Here is a 17,953-nt window from a genome sequence, read left to right on the forward strand (position 1 = left end):
CCAGTCTCTCCACAACCTCGCCAGCATTTGTTGCTTGCTGTTCTGTTAAATTTTGCTAGTCTTACTGGAGTGAGATGATATTTCATGGTTGTCTTGATTTGCATCTCTCTCAGGGCTAGGGATTTTGAAGATTTCTTCATGTGCTTGTTGGCCATCTGAATGTCTTCCTTGGTGCAGTGTCTGTTCATATCCTGTGCCCATTTTTCAGTTGGATTATTCTCCTTTATCTTGTTGTGGTGCTCGAGTATTTTATAAATTCTAGATATAAGTCCGGAAAGGGTTTTTTTAAATAATATATATTCCTTAATTTTCACAATACAATGACAAACTGCCCAGAAAGGAAATAAAATTAAAGAAATCTAAGAATAAGGACAAAAAAAAAAAAAGAAAGAAAAGACAGAATTCAGACCCTCAATGATGAGGGAGTGGGTCATGCTACTAGGTAAATTACCAGGATGAGTGGAGGTAGGGAGGGTGAGGGGAAATCTAGAAAAGAGATTACCAGTTGTGGCCTGAAGTCAACTGCAACAGCAAACACTGTCGTTTTCCTGGCCAGCCTTTCTTCTCCAGGTTTCCCTCTGGAAAAGCTGTCCAAGGAATGATTGGTGAGGTGGGGCTGTCTCACACGACTCCATAAGAGCCCATTGCTAACTTTTCAGGGATTTTACCAGCCTGTTGGAAACGTAAGATCAGCATGATGGAAGGATCTATATTATGACAACTTGAAAATGCTACAAATCCAATCAGGGTTTGGCTTTTCTTTTTCCTTCTTCTTTTGGAAAAGTTGGTTGTTAAATGTTTAACAGCTCAGCACGGGATCCTGGAGGAGCTGGTGTGGATACACACAGCTCATGGGGTGGTCTGTAGCATGTGCTGGAACCTTCTGCTCACATCACCCTCAGGAGCAAAGGCTCATTGCTCAGTGTAGCAGTCCTGCTGGAAGACGTGTCTAAAGTCAGCTTAGAGGATTCTTTCAAGATGTCCTCTCTGCTAAAAAAAAAAAAGTGCCTATCTTAAGGTCATACCTCCTTCAGGAAGAATCCCACATCCATTTGCTGAGCTACATGTAGAGATAAAGGTCTGTCTCCTTCATCTCTACTTAAGAAAACTTTAAAGGGCAACCCGAGCTCCAGACCTCTGGTGTGGATCAGCTGAGACCGCTTTCATGAGTGCACCACATCATAGTTTCATCCTCTCTTCAATCCTGTTGCTTTTCCTTCCCTTCTTCCAGCATTCCTGCATGCAAATCTCATGCTAATCTGTATGCTGATGTAAGACAATTAGCTGCTGATAATAATAATAATAATAATAATAATAATAATAATATCAGGTAATTAGCTACTCTGCCCACTAATGTCAGTCTAGAAACTAAGGTGCACCTGATACAGGCCATGGTCTTTGCAATCACTTGTTATGCATCAGAGAGCTGGACAATGACTAGGGATGACTGAAGGAGAATTGATGCCTTTGAGCTGCAGTGCTGAAGAAGAGTATTGAATATACCATGGACAGCTAGGAGAACAGATTCCTCCTAGAGATGGTGAAACCAGGCTGCTCCTTGGAGGCAATGATTCTGAAGCTCCGTCTGACATACTTTGGCATGTTGCAAGGAGGAACCAGTCCTTGGAGTGGGACATCATGCTTGGGAGGGAAGACCCTCAATGAGATGGATTGATTCAGTATCTGGGGTAATGGGGGTAGGTGTGTGAGACAATAAGATGGGTGCAGGATAGAGCAGGGTCACTACGAGCCACAGGTGACTTGATGGAACATAACAACAACAACCCACTAAAATCAGAGTTGACTTCCTTGAGACACCTGCCTTGGTCAATATTTATAGCACAGAAATTCCTACAAGGTGGGGATTCAGCTAAGTGTGTCCCAGCAAACTTCAGTCTCCCCACCGACGAATGAAACAACTCACCTGTTTTCACTTCACCTGAAGTCTCTACTCTGAGCTACAACATTTGGGGTCCTCAGACCCCTGGATCCTGGATCATGGTGAGGGAAGAAGCTGGTCAGTTGGGGCTAAGCAGCCTCTGACAGCCTGTGGGAGCACCAGATGCCTCCTCAATCAGGCACTGCCCTCTATGAGTCTAGTCTCATGGGGTTCTCTATGAAGAGCTTATCCTTGAAAAGCAGGGCCAAGAATGGATCCAGCATGCTGTGAGCAGGTAGTCCCAGGAGGGATGTGGGAAGGCTCTCTCCACCTCACAGGACTGGCAGGAGAAGGGCACAGGAGATTGGACCAAGTCCTTAGTCTGGCTCCAGGGATAATGAGCCGCAGTCTACTTATTTCTTGGGGCTCATGGGATTGAGGGTATTATAGCTCTGGAAAGAGGGGTCCCAAAAGTTTTTCCTCATCTGATTTCATTGCCAAAAGGAGGACACTTCAAAGCCCTTCGAATATGGGCCTGAGCTCAGAGTCTGAGCTGTCAGCGTTGCACCAACCACAGCTTACAGCTGTCTGTCTGTCAGAGGCACTGACCAAGAACTGCCTGTTCATCCTCCCTCTGTGTTGTCAATCTGTCACTGAGAGTGTCCTTGGCTGGTCTCTTAGTCTGTCCCTTAAAAGCCTTAGGTGAATCTGTCTGTCAGCATCTGTTCCTTGCCAGGAGCCCTAAGCTGTATCTGCTCATCACTGCCTTGGGCCAGCTGTGTCTGCCTGTCACATCCGGACATCCAGCCTGGGAGGCTCTGGAGGAAGACGCTCCTGCACAGTCACTGAGGGCACAGTCTACAGTCACTCCTGGTGTTTGTATTTGGTGCTTGAGCCTGGACCTATGTCTCTTTCCTGAGTACCGACAGGCACTGGAACTTTTGGTGGGACTGTGTGTGGACTAAGCCTAAAGCCTAAAGCCCGCAGCTTCCTCTGATCTCTTTCTGAGCGCTGACAGAGGTTGGTGTACATGTCTGGGGTTCAATCAATGGAAGGGGCTTTAGTGCCAACCTGATTCAAGATCCTTCTGATGCCAGTTTAAAAACTCATCAGGTGTGCCTGATCTAAGCCATGGTATTTTCAATTGCATCTTATGCATTTGAAACTTGGACAATGAGCAAGGATGGCTGAAGGATTGATCCCTTTGAATTATGATGTTGGAAAAGATGACTGACTATTCCCTGGGCTGCTAGACTGCCAAAGATGTCTTGGAGAACGTGCAATCAGGGTGATCCTTATAAACCTGGGATAGGTACAGCTCTACCCCCAGCTCTGTTTCTGTTGAAGACCAGAGAGGGGCCACAGGAATCACCCCAGAGAGATCCCAGTGGGAAAACAACCTGAGAGCAGTGGAGGTCGGTCCAGGAGAGAACTTCCTGGAGCACCAGAAGAAAGGGGAAACAGACTCGAAATTGTTCTAGCAACAGCTCCCGCTTCCTTGGCCGCCTCTCCCAGCACATTAAGAGGCCCGCCCTGATCCAGTCCAGCCTGGGCAGGAGCCAGCACCTCTGCCATGAGAGCACGGGACTGCCCCAGGCCCCATGCAGGAGGAAGTGTGACACAATCAGGGAGCTGTACTTCCCTCCCAAGGCTGTTTCCTTTGAAGAGATTCCCAAATCCGTTAAGTGGGAAAGAACCAGAGCTGTGGTGCTGGTGCTGGATACTTAGCCCCCTGCTTCTGAATGGGCCTAAAGAGCTTCCTCCTGGATCAACTCAAGATGCTTTTGTTGACAAGGGTCCTGATAGCAATGTCCCATAAGCTGGTTTAATATTTTTCTCCAAGAAAACATTCTAAACCTCGCACAACTTCTCCGACCCTCCAGTCTGATTTCCACAAAACCTATGCCCATGTTCTTTCATCCGATATGAAAAAAGGCTCATTTTCCTCAGACCCTGGAGCACAAGTCACTGCAGGCAGCTGTGCAATAAGGGACCCTCTCAGACCTGGGGTGGAGAATGCAGCAGAGACCCCAAATGTCCTCTAAGGAGTAGGCATCAGTTCACTTCCTAGCCCAGGAAGCAAGTCCCAGAGTAAATGCTGAGTATGAGGTTATGCTAACATTGGACCCCTCCACTTTCATGGGTCTTATGTCACTCCCATTGGGAAAGACAGATGTACAACTGGCTGGAAATACATTCTAGACAGAGGGGACAAGTATGATAAGAGCACTGTGGCTAGTTCAAGCTTCTTGGGCCCAGGGCTGTTGTAAGTAAGAAAGGATGGCAAGTAAGAGGCTAAGGAGATGTGCAGGGAACACAGGGGTAGAATAGTAGGACAGGGTCTTAGGCTCGACCAAAGACTTGAAGTTTATGCTCATGTGGGACATAACTAGATACACCATCTAAAATGTAAGTACCTTCAGGGCAAAAGTAGTCATCTGTTATGTTGTCTGCAGCATCACAGAGCTAGCACAGCTTTGATCCTTAGTAAGAGACTTGGTCTGTGGGGTGAATGAATGAGTGAATAAATCCATCAGGCTGCTAGGGGAGAGAAGAAGTGGGCCTTTCTAGAGATGGGGGCCCAAGGGCATTGGAGAATATCATCTGCGTAGGAGAGGACTGGAGCAGGGTAAGGCCATAAGCATAGATAAAAGTGGGCAGATTTTAAAGGGACTGGAAAAGTGAAAGCCCCCAGACTTGATGGGGTGCTGACTAGGAGACCAAAGATCAGGGTACTACCCAGGGGTCCCCTCTCAGCCAAGTCTTTCTACATAAGATACATTACAGCTTCTCTTACTGCGCTGTGTGGTGACCAGGTAAGACATCACAGATAAGCATGTCTGATTGGGTGTTTTCTTAAGCTAAAAGGAGATGTTATAAGTGGAGGCAGCTCCTTCACAGCTGTGGTAGCAGAGGACTGGAAAGTGACAAACCTGCCTGATTTCCACTCTTGTCAATGAGCATGCTTCACTTCCACCACGCTCCCTAAGGGCCAGTCCCATGACTCTATGAGCAAGGTTTAACCGTGGTCCAGGAACTTAGCCAGATTTGGATTGTATTTCCCAACAATTGATTTGGCAGAATGTGGAAGGTTGAGCAAGACTGAACCATGTCGAGAAAAATTTCTAATGATGATGAGGGTATTTGAGAAGCAACCTCTGATCATGTGAGGAGAGGTATCTGATGCATAAGTGGTATCTACAGAAGACAAGAAGGCACAGAAGCAAGTATGTTGTTTATGAAAGACTTAGAAAAAAATGTTGGCAGTATCTTGTGAAGATAAAATATATGCATTTATCCTGGGACTCAGGAATGCTACCCCATTCCCATTTCCCCCCCTCAAAAACACACATATTCATCCAGCAATAAATTCAAGGAAGTTCAGAGCTGCTTTAGTAATGTTAGCCTGAAAATGGAAGCCACATCAACTCTATCAACAGTAGGATGATAAAATTGTGGGGTGTTTGCGCAATGGAATATTACACAGCCGCCAAAAATTATAACAAACCACAATTAAAATACTACATGGAACGAGAAAAAGTACACAGAGGGGAAGCCCAAGGAAACCTTTTAGGGTGCTGAAAGATATTCTCTGTTTCACTTTGGGGCTGATTATGTAGTTACAGACTCATGTAAGAATTCGCTGAATTGGGCACTTACATGTGTTTGCTTTATTGTGTGTGAAGTATAACTCAATTTAAAATAAAGAGAAAATAATTTTTTTAAAAAGGCCTTTCCCCACCTCCAGATGTAACACAGCGTCCTGAAGGAAGCATTAACTTCCCCCTGGGTGAGGGTCCAGGTGGTATTTGAGGGCAGAGCCTGGGAAGTTTATGCTACTTTTCCTTTGAAGTTGAGAAAAAGAAAAGGGAGAAAAGTTTTCTATTCATCATCTCTCTAGTTGAAAGAGTAGGACTGGGGCAGAGATAACATCAGTGGCAACAACATGAAACTGTTTCGACTTTCTTATCTCAAACCACAATGAAAAATAGCTTGTGAAGCTGCATCTTTCCTGGCAGCCAGGGCTCAGGGTCTCTTCACAGGAGGGAAATCGGTCAGCCATTTCCGAGGGTGAGATCTGTGCCCAGAAGCCCTTAAAGGGGGCTTCTGTGAGGACTAGCGCCCAGGTCCCTGTCCACAACACCATCTGTGTGTCCTAAGGAGGTCCTGCAGCTCTGGTGCTGTGGGGGTCTGGGTGCAGGCTTCCAGCACTAGCCACCTCATCTCAGCTCCTATCTTGCCCTAGTGCCTCCTCATCCCAGCTTTTACCTGCTCACGCCCAAGTGTAGGGCACTTTTGGCTTAGCACTCACCAGGGACAGAGATGGGAGCAGGCCACTCACTGAGGAGACAGATTTTCCCCTGTCACAGGCCTTGAGCCACCAGGACTTTGCATCTGCCTGAGCCTTCCCATGTCCTGGGCATCTCTGTCACCACCATACCTCACTTCACAGATGAGGAAATGAAGACCCACCAGAGACCTAAGTACCAGATTTCAGATCTGCAAAGCTCCCTTGGAAAGGTGGGGAGACCCAGGCAGGTGCTGCGGGATTCAGAATGAGCAGCTGTGCACCTTCAACGCCATAAGGATCTTTCTTAGAGGCCAGAAACAGTGAAGTAGATGGCCAATCCCTGCAGCCGCACCTTCCACTTGCAGCCACACAACCCCCCAAGTTACCGCGCATGGGAGGGTACACACCTGTGACAGACAGCCAGGAGCCAGGAAGGAGGTTCAGGACCAGGCCATGCTGCACGCCTGGTTTCCGGGGCAAGTTTACTTGAGGAACTGTGCCGCAGGCCAACTGCTTAACCCCCACCTGTGAGATGAGCCAAGATCCCCAGGCCCCAAGCATAGGCCAGTGTGAGGCGGTTAGACATGTTTGGGCAGTGTCTCAGGCATTCAAGGTCCATGCTTCCCACTGGTCCCCACATTAGGAAGGAGCGGAAGCCCTCTGCTATCCACATTTAAGAAAAAGAAAACTGTATCTTATGCCAGACAGGAGTACTCTGCACCTTTGAGGGAGTGTCCTCCGTTGTAAACTAATTACTGGCATCTTGTTTGAATAAACAACTTAAGAAGTTAGTCATCATCAGTTAAGCTGGGGACACTGAGGATGCTGAAGATACAAGTTCTCTATGAGCAAGTGGCACAGTGGTGCCCACCACACTAACAAGTCCCACACACCCAGCTTTCCGTCCACAATATTCATTTCATGAATGGCAGTTTGGCCATTTCTGTAAATGAAGCTTCCCTCTTCTGTGGCCTCTGTGAACATGGATGCTGAGTCAAAGACACGCTACGTGGTGGTCTGTGACAGAGACTGTCGTGTGGTAGCCACAGGGCTGGCCCTGTTTTCAAGGTTCAGCATATGAGACAAGACTGCTCATCGCCTCAACTGGCATTTTTAAGATTCCTGGCTCTAATCTCAATAAAACAAATGTTCTGTGGAGGTACAAGGATCCCTAGGAGGAAGAAAGTGATGTGGAGCTGAGGCGCCCTGGGGAAGGAGGTCTCACTATCCTGAAGAGCTTTGGTGTGTGAATGAGCCTCTGTCCTGAGGCCTCCCAGTCCTGCTCCCCCTCCTGCAGAGATGAACCCAGCATTTCCTCAGAGCTGAGACAGATCTTCCCCCAAACCTTCTTGTGGTTACCTACCATGTTTTTTGCTGCTGTTAGTTACCCTTGAGTCAAGTCCAACTCATAGTCACCCTATATGTGCAGAGCACAGCTCTTCCATGGAATTTTCAAGACTGTGACCTCTCAGAAGCAGATCCAGGCCTGTCTACTGAGATACCTCTGGAAGGGTTCCAAATGCTCACCTTTTGGCTGGCAGCCTCTCACTTAATTGTTTGATGATTAAGGTATATACCTGGACCTGTTTCCTGGCCTCTTAGAGAAAAATGAGGTTTCTAGGGTCAGTTGCAACCAATGGAAGGTCAAGGTAAGATCTCTCAGGTCTAGAGCTCCAACCTTCTAATCCACCAGTGTCTCCGTAGAGTCCTAAGCATGTTCTCAATAGTTTTCCAGTAGTCTGTGGCCAAGATTTGCTGGGGCCTCAGGAGCAGTACTCACATGGGCCTCCACTGTCCTCCTTGCTCCAAACCCTCACAGCCTTTCCAGCCCTACTCCCCACACCTCAGCCTACCGGGGGGAAAGCTTGAGCACATGGAAAACCATAGTAGTACTCACTGTAGATGTCATCACAGGCAGCTGGTCAGTGACCTTGTCTGGAGCTTTGGCTATCAAGAGATAAGAGACAGGGTACAGCCATTGTCCTAACTGTGCACTTTCCAACGTTTCCTTTTTTTAGGAGAGACATCACAAAGCTTTTTTTCAGTCTGTCTGGTCTCAGTTTCCTCAGTGGTAGCCTAATGTCGTGTTAGGTTCTTTGAAGTCTTTCCAACCTAGCAAAAGCCATAAACCTAGCCTGTGTCCTGGCCTCTAGAGCAGGAGTCCACCCCAACTATGTAGACTCTGTGGCTCTGAGAGACTGAGGTGTATGCCCCAAGTTGCACAGTGAGCCAGGGACAGGCCAGGTTCACGGACAACCTTCTCTTCTGAGAATGGCAATAAGATGGCAACAATTATGCCCACACAAACCCCAACCTTCTATTGGTAGACACCTCAGGCATTGTCAGGAGCATAAGATCAGGGGGCCTCATACAGTCTAAAAAGTAGACTGGACTGGAAAGTGATGAATCTTCTTCCTTTATGTATCCCACCAAGCCTGGCTGCCAGCCACCCCAGAGACTGCTGTCAGTTATGAGGAGTGGTGTCTGGATCCCTGCATGTCTGCATGGAGTCCTCCTAGGACAGGAGTTCACAGGACCTGGCAGGTGGACTGTGGGATTTCTGAATATCAGAACCACCATTGGTCCTGGTCCTGCCTCTACCTTTAACTCTTGACCCTGTACCACAGGAGCATCTCTAGGTGCTGAAATAGTTTGTTGATTTCTCTCAGCCACACGTGCTGACTCCGGGCCTAAAGTGGTCTTTCAAGGTAAGTAAGAGCAGGGAATGAGCTGAAAATGATGAGACAAGGAATGGAGCTCCGGCTCATCTGAGGTTGGCCCCGAGGCCAATCAGAAGCACCATGTTGGTCAAGACCTGTCAATGGAAAGAACGCATTGCTCACCCAGACCCCAAATTAAAAAAAAAAAAATTTAAAAAAAAAAAAAAGAACGCAAATTCCTGCCTGGTCTCATCAGGGCAAAGTTGAGACTCTAGCTTGATACTTGACTGTATTCTAGAACAAACAAGTTTCTTCTATTCAGGTTTTAATGGAGGGGCTCATGATCTGAGAGATCTCACATCTGGTATAGGAAGTTGTGTGCTGTTTGGATAATCACCACACACACCTCCAGTCAGCTGTCCAAATGTTAGGGGAAGGATTCAATCTGAGGGAGGGGAGCGGGGGTGTCAAGGCTGGCCTGGAATGCACTCCAGGACCTCATCTGGTGGCAGATTTGACCTCAACCGTTCCCAGGATCCTGGGGTGGGAGAGTGGAGTTAGGAGCCAATATTCTGAGGAGACACATAAGGGTGATGTGAGGAATTTTGCAGCCAGAAAAGGAACTTTACTTTGAAATCAGATGCTCTGTGCTGGTATGGTTGGAGATGAGAGCTTTAGGGATACCCCTGGCTCCTTCAGGGTCTCCCCAACACTGCCACATCCTCTGCAAGAAGCCTGGAAGTCTCATTTCCACTTAGCCATTTAATAGGACAGTTCCTTCTGTGACACTGAGTATGTGTGGCAGGAGAGGGAGTGTAGAGAGCACAGGAGGGAGCCTGGAAAAGGACTGGTGAGAGTTGTGAAGAACACAGGATGAAGTTGGTATTAAAAGAAACCAGTGCCCTCTGAGGTCTTCTCAGCTGCACAGAGACTGACCGAGTCCTGGCTAAGTGACCACCGGTACTGACGAGAGAAGGATCGAGATGCTATTTGTGCACCCCTTCCTGGGCTAGGGGCTCCTCTTGAGAAGTCAGTCCCAGCAGGGCTGCTGCGAGGCTGGGCTCCATTTAGGACCCTCACAAGCATTACCAGACCCTGGGCTTTATTGAAGCAGCAGATGCTGATGTGTCAGTTACAGAAAGTTTCCTCAGCTACTTCCACCCCCTTAATGCATCCACCACCTTGTCTGCTTTAAGAATCAGAGGACCCCCATGCCATCCCAGCAGAAATCATTCTGTAGCTCTTCTAGTCCCATTTCCTGAAGCTCTAACCGTGGACACCAGGCTTCCGAGAGAGGACTGGGTCCCGCGGATCCCCCGTGATCCTGTTGCACGATTTCCATTCTTCTATAGATATGACAACTTTTTGTAAAGCTTTCTTGAACTCTGTAAAATTGCTTTTCTCAAGAGTACAGTTCTTGGGCAGTTCTGTTGGCTAAATAAGAAATATCCATTTAAGTCAACCTTCTTTAACAGAAAAAAAAAAAATCAAAATTCCCTCCCCTCAGCAAGCGTTTGTTCTTCAAGTCACAAAGGTCCTGTAAGTCCCACTCCCCTGGGCCTCAGGCCCTCTCTGCCTGCCTTAGAGATGGCCTTTGGAGCACTGCTATGTCTTAGGGCCATTCACAATAGGGCTGTGGCCTAGGATCAGTCATTCACAAGCTTTGGGAGGTAACCAGCAAGATCTAGGCAAAGCCATGGCTTTCTATGACATGGATATGAGGACAAGCAGGGTTCATAGGGAACTGTGCAAGGGGTCATAAGACAGGAGCACCTCCAACATTTCTGAGCTATATTCCCACTACCTTCCTCCCCCACAGTTCCCAGAGGGCCCCTCTGGGACAGAGTGAAGTGGCACTGAGGGGTCATCACCTCTTCCAGGATCTGATCTGACCTATACCACACTGACTCCAGGCCATGGGGGTTTGACAGAGGTCAAGAAGTGATGGACAGAAATCTCCAGAAAGAGCCCTGAATCACTGCACCTCTGCCTTCAGCCCTCTGCCACTCCCATCAATAGGTGCACAGTCCCAATGAACACCCACCTCTTTGGCCCAAGAGCAGCATCTGAGGCCCTTCCTGTAGCAGGTGCAATTCATAAAAAGCCCTTTGCCCTGCTGGGCCCTGGCCATGGTGTCAGAGAATGTATAATTCAGGCTCCCTAAGAGAAAATAACCACTTACTTCCAGCCTACTGCAGGTTTGACTGAGCTTTGTCATGTCGTCATAAATCATCTTCATGTGCTGGTTTTTCTTGTGATGTTCAGATACGTTCTTCAGGGTGGAGATGAAGTTCTTTGTAAACGTTCCATAGCAGGGCTCCTGAAATAGGGTTGGGTACTGGTGTGGTGGCGCACTGCAGAGCACTAGCTGACCCCCACCCTCATCCGTCCCTGGCCACAGGAAGCCCTGGACCCAGGCTCAGTTCTCACCCTGACTCTTCCTCCAGAGACCTGTGGACCTTGCAGAACTGTGCAGTGGATACTGTCTCCTTGGGCCCCAGTCTGTGCTGGGACTGGCTCATTGAGCAGAGGCAGCTCTGCTGACTGCCTCTGTGCCCTAGGACCCTGGGCACTGGTTCATCTGTTTTCTGAGCTGTATGCTCCTTGCTCACACCTTCTCATTTCTCCTCAGATTTCTCTTTCCTACATCCCTTCTCATATTTCCTTCCTGTATGCTGACTGGGGCTTATCACTCTCTCTCTCTGTTCCATTAGGGTCAGAGAGGTCCAAGGGGTGGGCACTCCTTACCTCACTGGTGTTCTGGGGCTTCTCAAAAGAGCCCTGGAAATAGGATAAGTCAATCAGAAACACAAAAGACACAACACCCCAAAATAACTGCTCATGAAAATCCAGACTTACATTGTATTTAACGTTGTCTTTCGAAAGTTGGAACAGAATCTCAGCACAGAGGGCCGTGTGGTTATCACTGATGGAGGTGCCGGTGATCTTCATGGGGGTAGAGTGTCCTTCGGACACCCAGAGTGCCCACACAAGGAGCACACATGGGTGCATGGTGCCGCTGCAGGTGGCCACAAGACAATCCGAGCCCTGGCTTCGGCAGCATCTCTGTGGGGAGGGGGCATCTATATACGTGAGTCTAAGGAAATGTTAAATCTCTTATCAACCATCACTGGTTTGTGAGGAAGACTGAGAAGACCTTATCGCTGGGCAAGATGTGCTTTTCATGCATTTTCTACGACCACAGCACACTTCATGGATTCTTGTCTTTACTGAATTTCATACTTTGTCTAAGAATTTTTATTTGTAATCACATCTGGAGTCATGACCTTTCTGCCTGAATGTGGGGTGGGTCTTTGGCCAGGATGGGGCTGTCTGTGATGCTGATTGGTCAAAGAGAGCGTGTGAGTTGATAGGGCACCGAGTTGGCTATGGACAGGCCCACCAGTCAGGCAGGAAGCTGGCCCTTGCTGTCCAGCTGAGACTTTGGGACACACCTAGTGCCTGAAAGGCCCCAGGAAGGTCAAAGATGGCCAGACTCAGGAACAGGCCACTAGCCTAGTTTTTAGGAAAATGCTTCATTGGAATGAAAATGTAATTAAAAAAAACAAAACAAAACAAAACAAAACAAAACACCAAAACAACATAGCAGTGATATTTACCATTGCAGGAATATGGAAACAGCCCAACTGTCCAACCATAACTCAATGAATTGAGAAATTGTGTTACATTCACACAATGGAATACTATGCAGCACTCTGGAGCAATTCTTAAAAAATACTATATAACTTGAGAGACTGAAGAGCATTATGCTGAGTGAATGAACTCAGTCTCATAAGGACCAATATGGCATAAACCGTTATTGTAAAAATAGACGTGTAAGGGAGTGTGCCAGGGTTGGTGCGCACGCAGGGTGGACCCTGATGGGTGTCTGAGTCTGGATATGCATGAGGGACAGTGTGCCTGTACCCCCTCAGAGTGGATCCAGCCATTCCTGAAGGATGTGATTAAGGAGGCCCGAGGTCACCGAGCATGACAGTGACACAGGGACAGGAGCTACCCTGCCTCAGGCGACAAGGCACAAGCTCATTTCCAGACCTGCTCACCAGGTTTGAAGAAGTCAGAGAAAACCACCAAGTAGGAGCCTTATGTTCCTCAAGAGGGTGACTCTCGATGGTCACTAGGCTACCTGGAAGCTGGACATTTCATGCTGATGCACCTCTTGGGAGACACTCCAATCAGCCTGGTGTTAGATGGTTACAACCTATCAGAAGAGAGCACAACCACCGGCCACATGCTACCTAAACATTAGCTATGTCACAACCCACCTGAGGATCCTACGTAGGTCCTTACAAGGGAACTGGCAGAGAGCATCTGATTAGTGTCCTCCACAGAGAGTTGACCATCAAATAGGGAGAGCTGACCACCGAATAGATCAACTTGCCTCCCACCTTCCCAAACCCCCCACCCTGCATGTAAAACCTTTGTTGTAGGTTTTCTGCATGTGATTTCCCATCCCCATCCCCACTGCCTCCCTCCGGCCTGGGACTGCAGAACTTCATCCCAGAGTTGATAATAAATTCCTTTGTTTTACTTAAAAAAAAAAAATAGAAGGGTAACTAGTAAAACATGTATGGGGGCCCAAGGAGGAAAGTGGTGGGAGCAGAGGGGTGAGGATGGGTAGGGTTGCAATCACAGGATTGCACAGTTCGGTGGGTGGAGAGAAGGGGTAAAGGAAGTGAGAAACATCCATTGGGGACCTGAAAAGATAGGGTAATGATGGGCATAGTCCAATGATGGCTAATTTTATAAAACATGATGCATGGGAATGATTGTATGAAACAAAATGTGAATGAAGAATAGTGTGAAACAATGTATAAGAACTTTATAAGCAAACTGATAAAAAATAAAAATGAAAAAAAGGAAATAAAAAACCAGTTCAGAAAAAACATTATACTGAACTCCTCACCAACAAACAATGAACTTACGTTCTGACTCTCAAAGATTAAGATCATTCATTTTGGAGAAACTTGGGTAAATATGCTGAGCTCTGACCCCTGTGGTTTGGCTTCTTTTCTCTGAACAGTTTCTCTTTGTTAATTTACCTTTGGGAGTGGCTGCAGCCTTAGTGTCTAAGCAGGGTGAGGGGCAGGGTCTAGGGCCTCTGTGGGTTACAGAGTTTTGTCTGAGACAGGGTATGCTTTCAGACAATTAATGGCCAGCCAACCCCAAGAAAGAAGATGTCCTTTATCTAGGACAAGGCCTAGTATCACTCAGGGGCCTGGCATATGGACTGTACCAAGTGAAGCTGGAAGAGGGGATGAGCCAAAATTGCTATTAAATTTTTATGCCTTATTTTAACAGAAATTTCTTCTTTTCAATGAAAATACCTCTGTAATCATAGGGAGCTCTAGGGTCCTGATGGTAAAAAGCTGTGCTGCAATCCTGAAAGTACGCAGTTCAAATCCACCAGCTGCTCTGTGGGAGTAAGATTAGCATCTCACTTTGTGCAATTAAACTGCCTCTGAAAACCCACTGGAGGATCAGCTATGGGTCGGTTCTGACTCAACAGTACACAATAGCAACAACAATGAGTTATACTAAAATAAATACACGTTTCATAAACCCAGTTGATGTATCAACATGCTACAAGGCTAAAACTCTATCCTAATTTACTGTTTGATCCTTCTAATGCACTCAGATCAGAGCTAGCATTCTCACCCCACTATAATGATGCTTCAGATTACATGGTTTCTTCTGCACATTATGCTGTTTATTTTGTTCTGGTAGTGGTTTTGTAGTCAAATTTTTATTTTGTCAAACTTTCTGTATTTTAGCTATAATACTTTGATAACTAGCATTGGTGAACCTACTACATCAATTACTTTTAAAGAATAAAGTCAGAACGAAAGGAAAGTTGGGAAAGAAATTGGAAAAGGTTTCTACTCAGTTACTAATAATGTTGTCACTGACAAGGCTGTATTTAAGTGCAGAAATATTTTACAAGACAGTGTTACTAACATTCATACAATCTGAGAACTATTACACTTAAGCAATTTATAACTGTATCTATCACATATTGTTCTATGATTAAGACTGATAATCGACATTACTAAGAATTTGGGATGGTCTGGTGCAGGAGGAGGTTGGAGGAGGTCCATGGAGAAAGGAGGTGACACACGGAGTTACCACATTGGGTGACATCAACCTCAGTGACGTCACTGGGGCAAGGTTCCAGCTGGATTGGGTGCTGGGTTTTCCAAGTAAACCAAGAAATGCTTCTCTGGAGTGGGAGGCCCTGGGCATCCAAAGAAGATCCTCAGATGTGCCAAAGTTCTCTGTGGCCCAGCTCTTGCCCCTCTTTGGTCTTCATTCCTATGACAGGGCCAGTGTGCTGTACGATTTCCCATCCCATCCTCCTATCTCCATCCCTCCCTGCCCGGGGAACAAGGGGCACCCCTAGCATTTTCTTGTTGTTGAAAAGAAATCAGAGAAACTGAGCAAATAAGAAGAGACTTTTTAATAACTTATTATTACAGTGAACACATCTTGAATAAATATTGACTTAAATAAATAAATTAATAAATAAATACAAAATAGGTAGATAAATATATAAATAAATATTAAGGATTCTTGCCAGTGTAAAACATCCCACATCTTGTTATGACTTCCATTAGGGTCAGTAGGGCCCAGGACAGGTCCACTCCCCTCATCGGTGTAGCCCACCCCACGATCCCATCAAAGTTAAGATGCTGAGTTTCTGGGTGGGAGGGCAGTGGTCCGTGTGGTCAGGTCCCAGAGCCGGCCTCTGGCTGGAGAGGGTAGGGTGGTGGACCAGACAGCTTCTCTTCTAGACCAGCAGTCAAAGGGAATGGAGTGCAGAAATGTCTCCAACTTTTTCTTGAAGGTCTTGAAGGTTACAGTCTGGCTTGTACAAGCAGTTTCCTTTACAAAAAATACAGGACAAAAAGTTTGATTTCTAGGCACAAGTGAATGGCATGAGGACATGCCAGCAAGTTTCTTTGCTGTCTCTCAGAAGCCAGAACGTTCATCCCGGGGCTGCTTTTGACCTGGGTGAGGTGACATTGCCAACACTACTGTGTCACCCAAAAGGTAAGTGGCTCAACCAATGGCAGGCTGAGCCAGGGGCATGGCTAAGTGCCAACTCCCAGCTGCCACCTATTTTCCTGTTCCTCTGTCTGAGGGTGATCTGCTGGGTACCACAACCTCTTTCATCCCTGGTCATGGCAAAGTCACTAGGCTGATGCCATCTCCAGGTGCCCTGAGAGGCAGGAGATACATTGCAAAGACTTGCTTATTCCAGGTATGCAGGGCAGCTGAAAGTCCTGTGGGGGTGCCCTCTCACTTCCTCTGTACTAGGCCAGGCTCTGAGTTTCCTTGGATTTGCCTCACCTCTGACCTCATTAATAATAATGACAGTAACAAGGTATGTGGGAGCTCCCCTCTAGGGAGCACTGTGGGCAACCCCACACAGCCCAGTGGCTTAAACTCCTTGTGATGGCAATGGGCTGCTTCTTCTCCAGAGAAAGAATCATTAGAAATCTGTCTAGACAGAAGCCCCCTGGGGTCCTGAACAGTCACTCAGAGGGCACACCCCACTGAGTTCCCCCTCTCCCAGGCCAGGAGACCTTTATCCTTAGGATCTAACATTTAGACAAACACCTTAGTGTAGGCACTTACCAGGGTGGGGGGGCAGTGCTCCTTGTACTGTTGATCTATTACAGTCAGTGGCCCCTCAAGACTGGTGAATTTGCCCCTCAGGCCTTGCTTAAACAGGCCCAGATGGGTCCTCAGGCAGGTCGGCTTCTGTGGAAAAAGTCATTCTCAGTGGACAGTGGTCCAATGTCCTGGTGGCACAGGACAATCTTCTCACTGCTCCTTCCTTTTCTCAGCCCCATCCCTGTGCCCCCAAGTGCTGAGTCTGGAAAGGACACAGCATGATTCCTGGCTAGTCTTGCTCTGGGTCCAGTCATATCTTGTTTCCTCACAAAAACCGGGGCTCTCCTCACTACTCAGGGTCAGGCCACTTTGAGCAGCCACACCCCTTGGCCTGGCACCTCAAGTGCATTCCAGCCTCTAGGGAAGGAAGACATTGGCCCATTACCCACCGTTGCCTGGACCTGCTTCTCAAGCAAAGATGGTCCCAAAAGTCCCAGCAACCCTCTGGTGCCACAAGGCTTGAGCCTTGGGCCCTCAGCCTGCAGGGCTGCTCTTGTGAGGTTACCCCAGCTCGCCCATCTGTCCCCTGAATCTGCCTGCATGCTATCTGCCCAGAGCTGATAAAAGGCACCACGTGACTGCTGCAGGGGGAGGGCCAGTGGTCTCTGGTGCACCAGAAACTTCCCCTTCCCTGGCAGCTAGCCATCTGGACAGCAAGTGGACCACCTCGTGAGGGTCCATCGGAAAGGTAGCAGCCCCTGGGAAGCAGAGGCCTCTGGGAAGGTGAACCAGAAAAAAAAAAAAAAAACAACCCTCTTACCTTGGGGTTGAACTTTCCTGAGACAATCTTTACTGTGTCCTATGGAAAAGAAAAATGCCACATTAGCCAATTGATAGGTGAGATCATTCTGGGGTCGCTGGGTACAAGACCACCGGTTGTGAGACTGCCGGACATTGCGGTGCGCTCCCCTTTACTCACTGTTATAGTAAGAGTGTCCTCGCTGTCCTTCAGGAGGTGCAGGGCCTCACGGATGGCATATTTTAGCTTTGAGGGCCAAGTGACAGAGTTGCCTGTGGGTGCGGAGATGCTGCGGGCCACAGTGACCAGGAAAAGCAGGTTCTGCAACCACATCCTCCTGAGGACTTTAGCCTTTCTCTCTGAGTACTGGGCTCACTAGCAAAAGAGCTCTTATATACACAGTTAGAGGAAATGATTAATGGTGACCACAAAACGCCAGGGAGGCGGGGGAACCACCTGAACTGTGGAATCTCCTGGCCCTTATCAGCTACACATGGGAACTGTGAGCCTTTCCTTCAGGTGGTCAGGCCTGGGGGTTTTCATTAATGAGCTTTTCCAACAATGTGCAGCCCCCCCCCCCTACCTTCTAGACCCCTCTTTGACCCTCACTGGGCAGTCTGACTGGCCTGAGCTTATCCCTTTCTTCTAAGGGTTCTCTGGGCACGGCCTGGACTTTCTGGCACAGA

At 47.7% G+C, this 17,953-nt stretch overlaps 1 protein-coding gene across 1 annotated transcript; it reads right to left on the reverse strand.

The window, feature by feature from the left end:
* Positions 1–15,532: 15,532 nt before the first annotated feature.
* On the reverse strand, positions 15,533–17,600 carry LOC102876727 (granulocyte-macrophage colony-stimulating factor-like). The gene is made up of 4 exons (XM_006888149.1): positions 17,448–17,600; positions 17,289–17,327; positions 16,490–16,615; positions 15,533–15,733 (listed from the first exon to the last, which is right to left on the reverse strand). The coding sequence occupies exons 1-4, from the start codon at positions 17,598–17,600 to the stop codon at positions 15,533–15,535; spliced, it is 519 nt and encodes a 172-aa protein (XP_006888211.1).
* Between the last annotated feature and the right edge of the window lie 353 nt (positions 17,601–17,953).

Source organism: Elephantulus edwardii, unplaced genomic scaffold, assembly GCF_000299155.1.
Source record: "Elephantulus edwardii isolate Elephantulus edwardi_28Jun2011 unplaced genomic scaffold, EleEdw1.0 scaffold00064, whole genome shotgun sequence".
In the NCBI taxonomy this organism is placed as follows: Eukaryota; Metazoa; Chordata; class Mammalia; order Macroscelidea; family Macroscelididae; genus Elephantulus; species Elephantulus edwardii.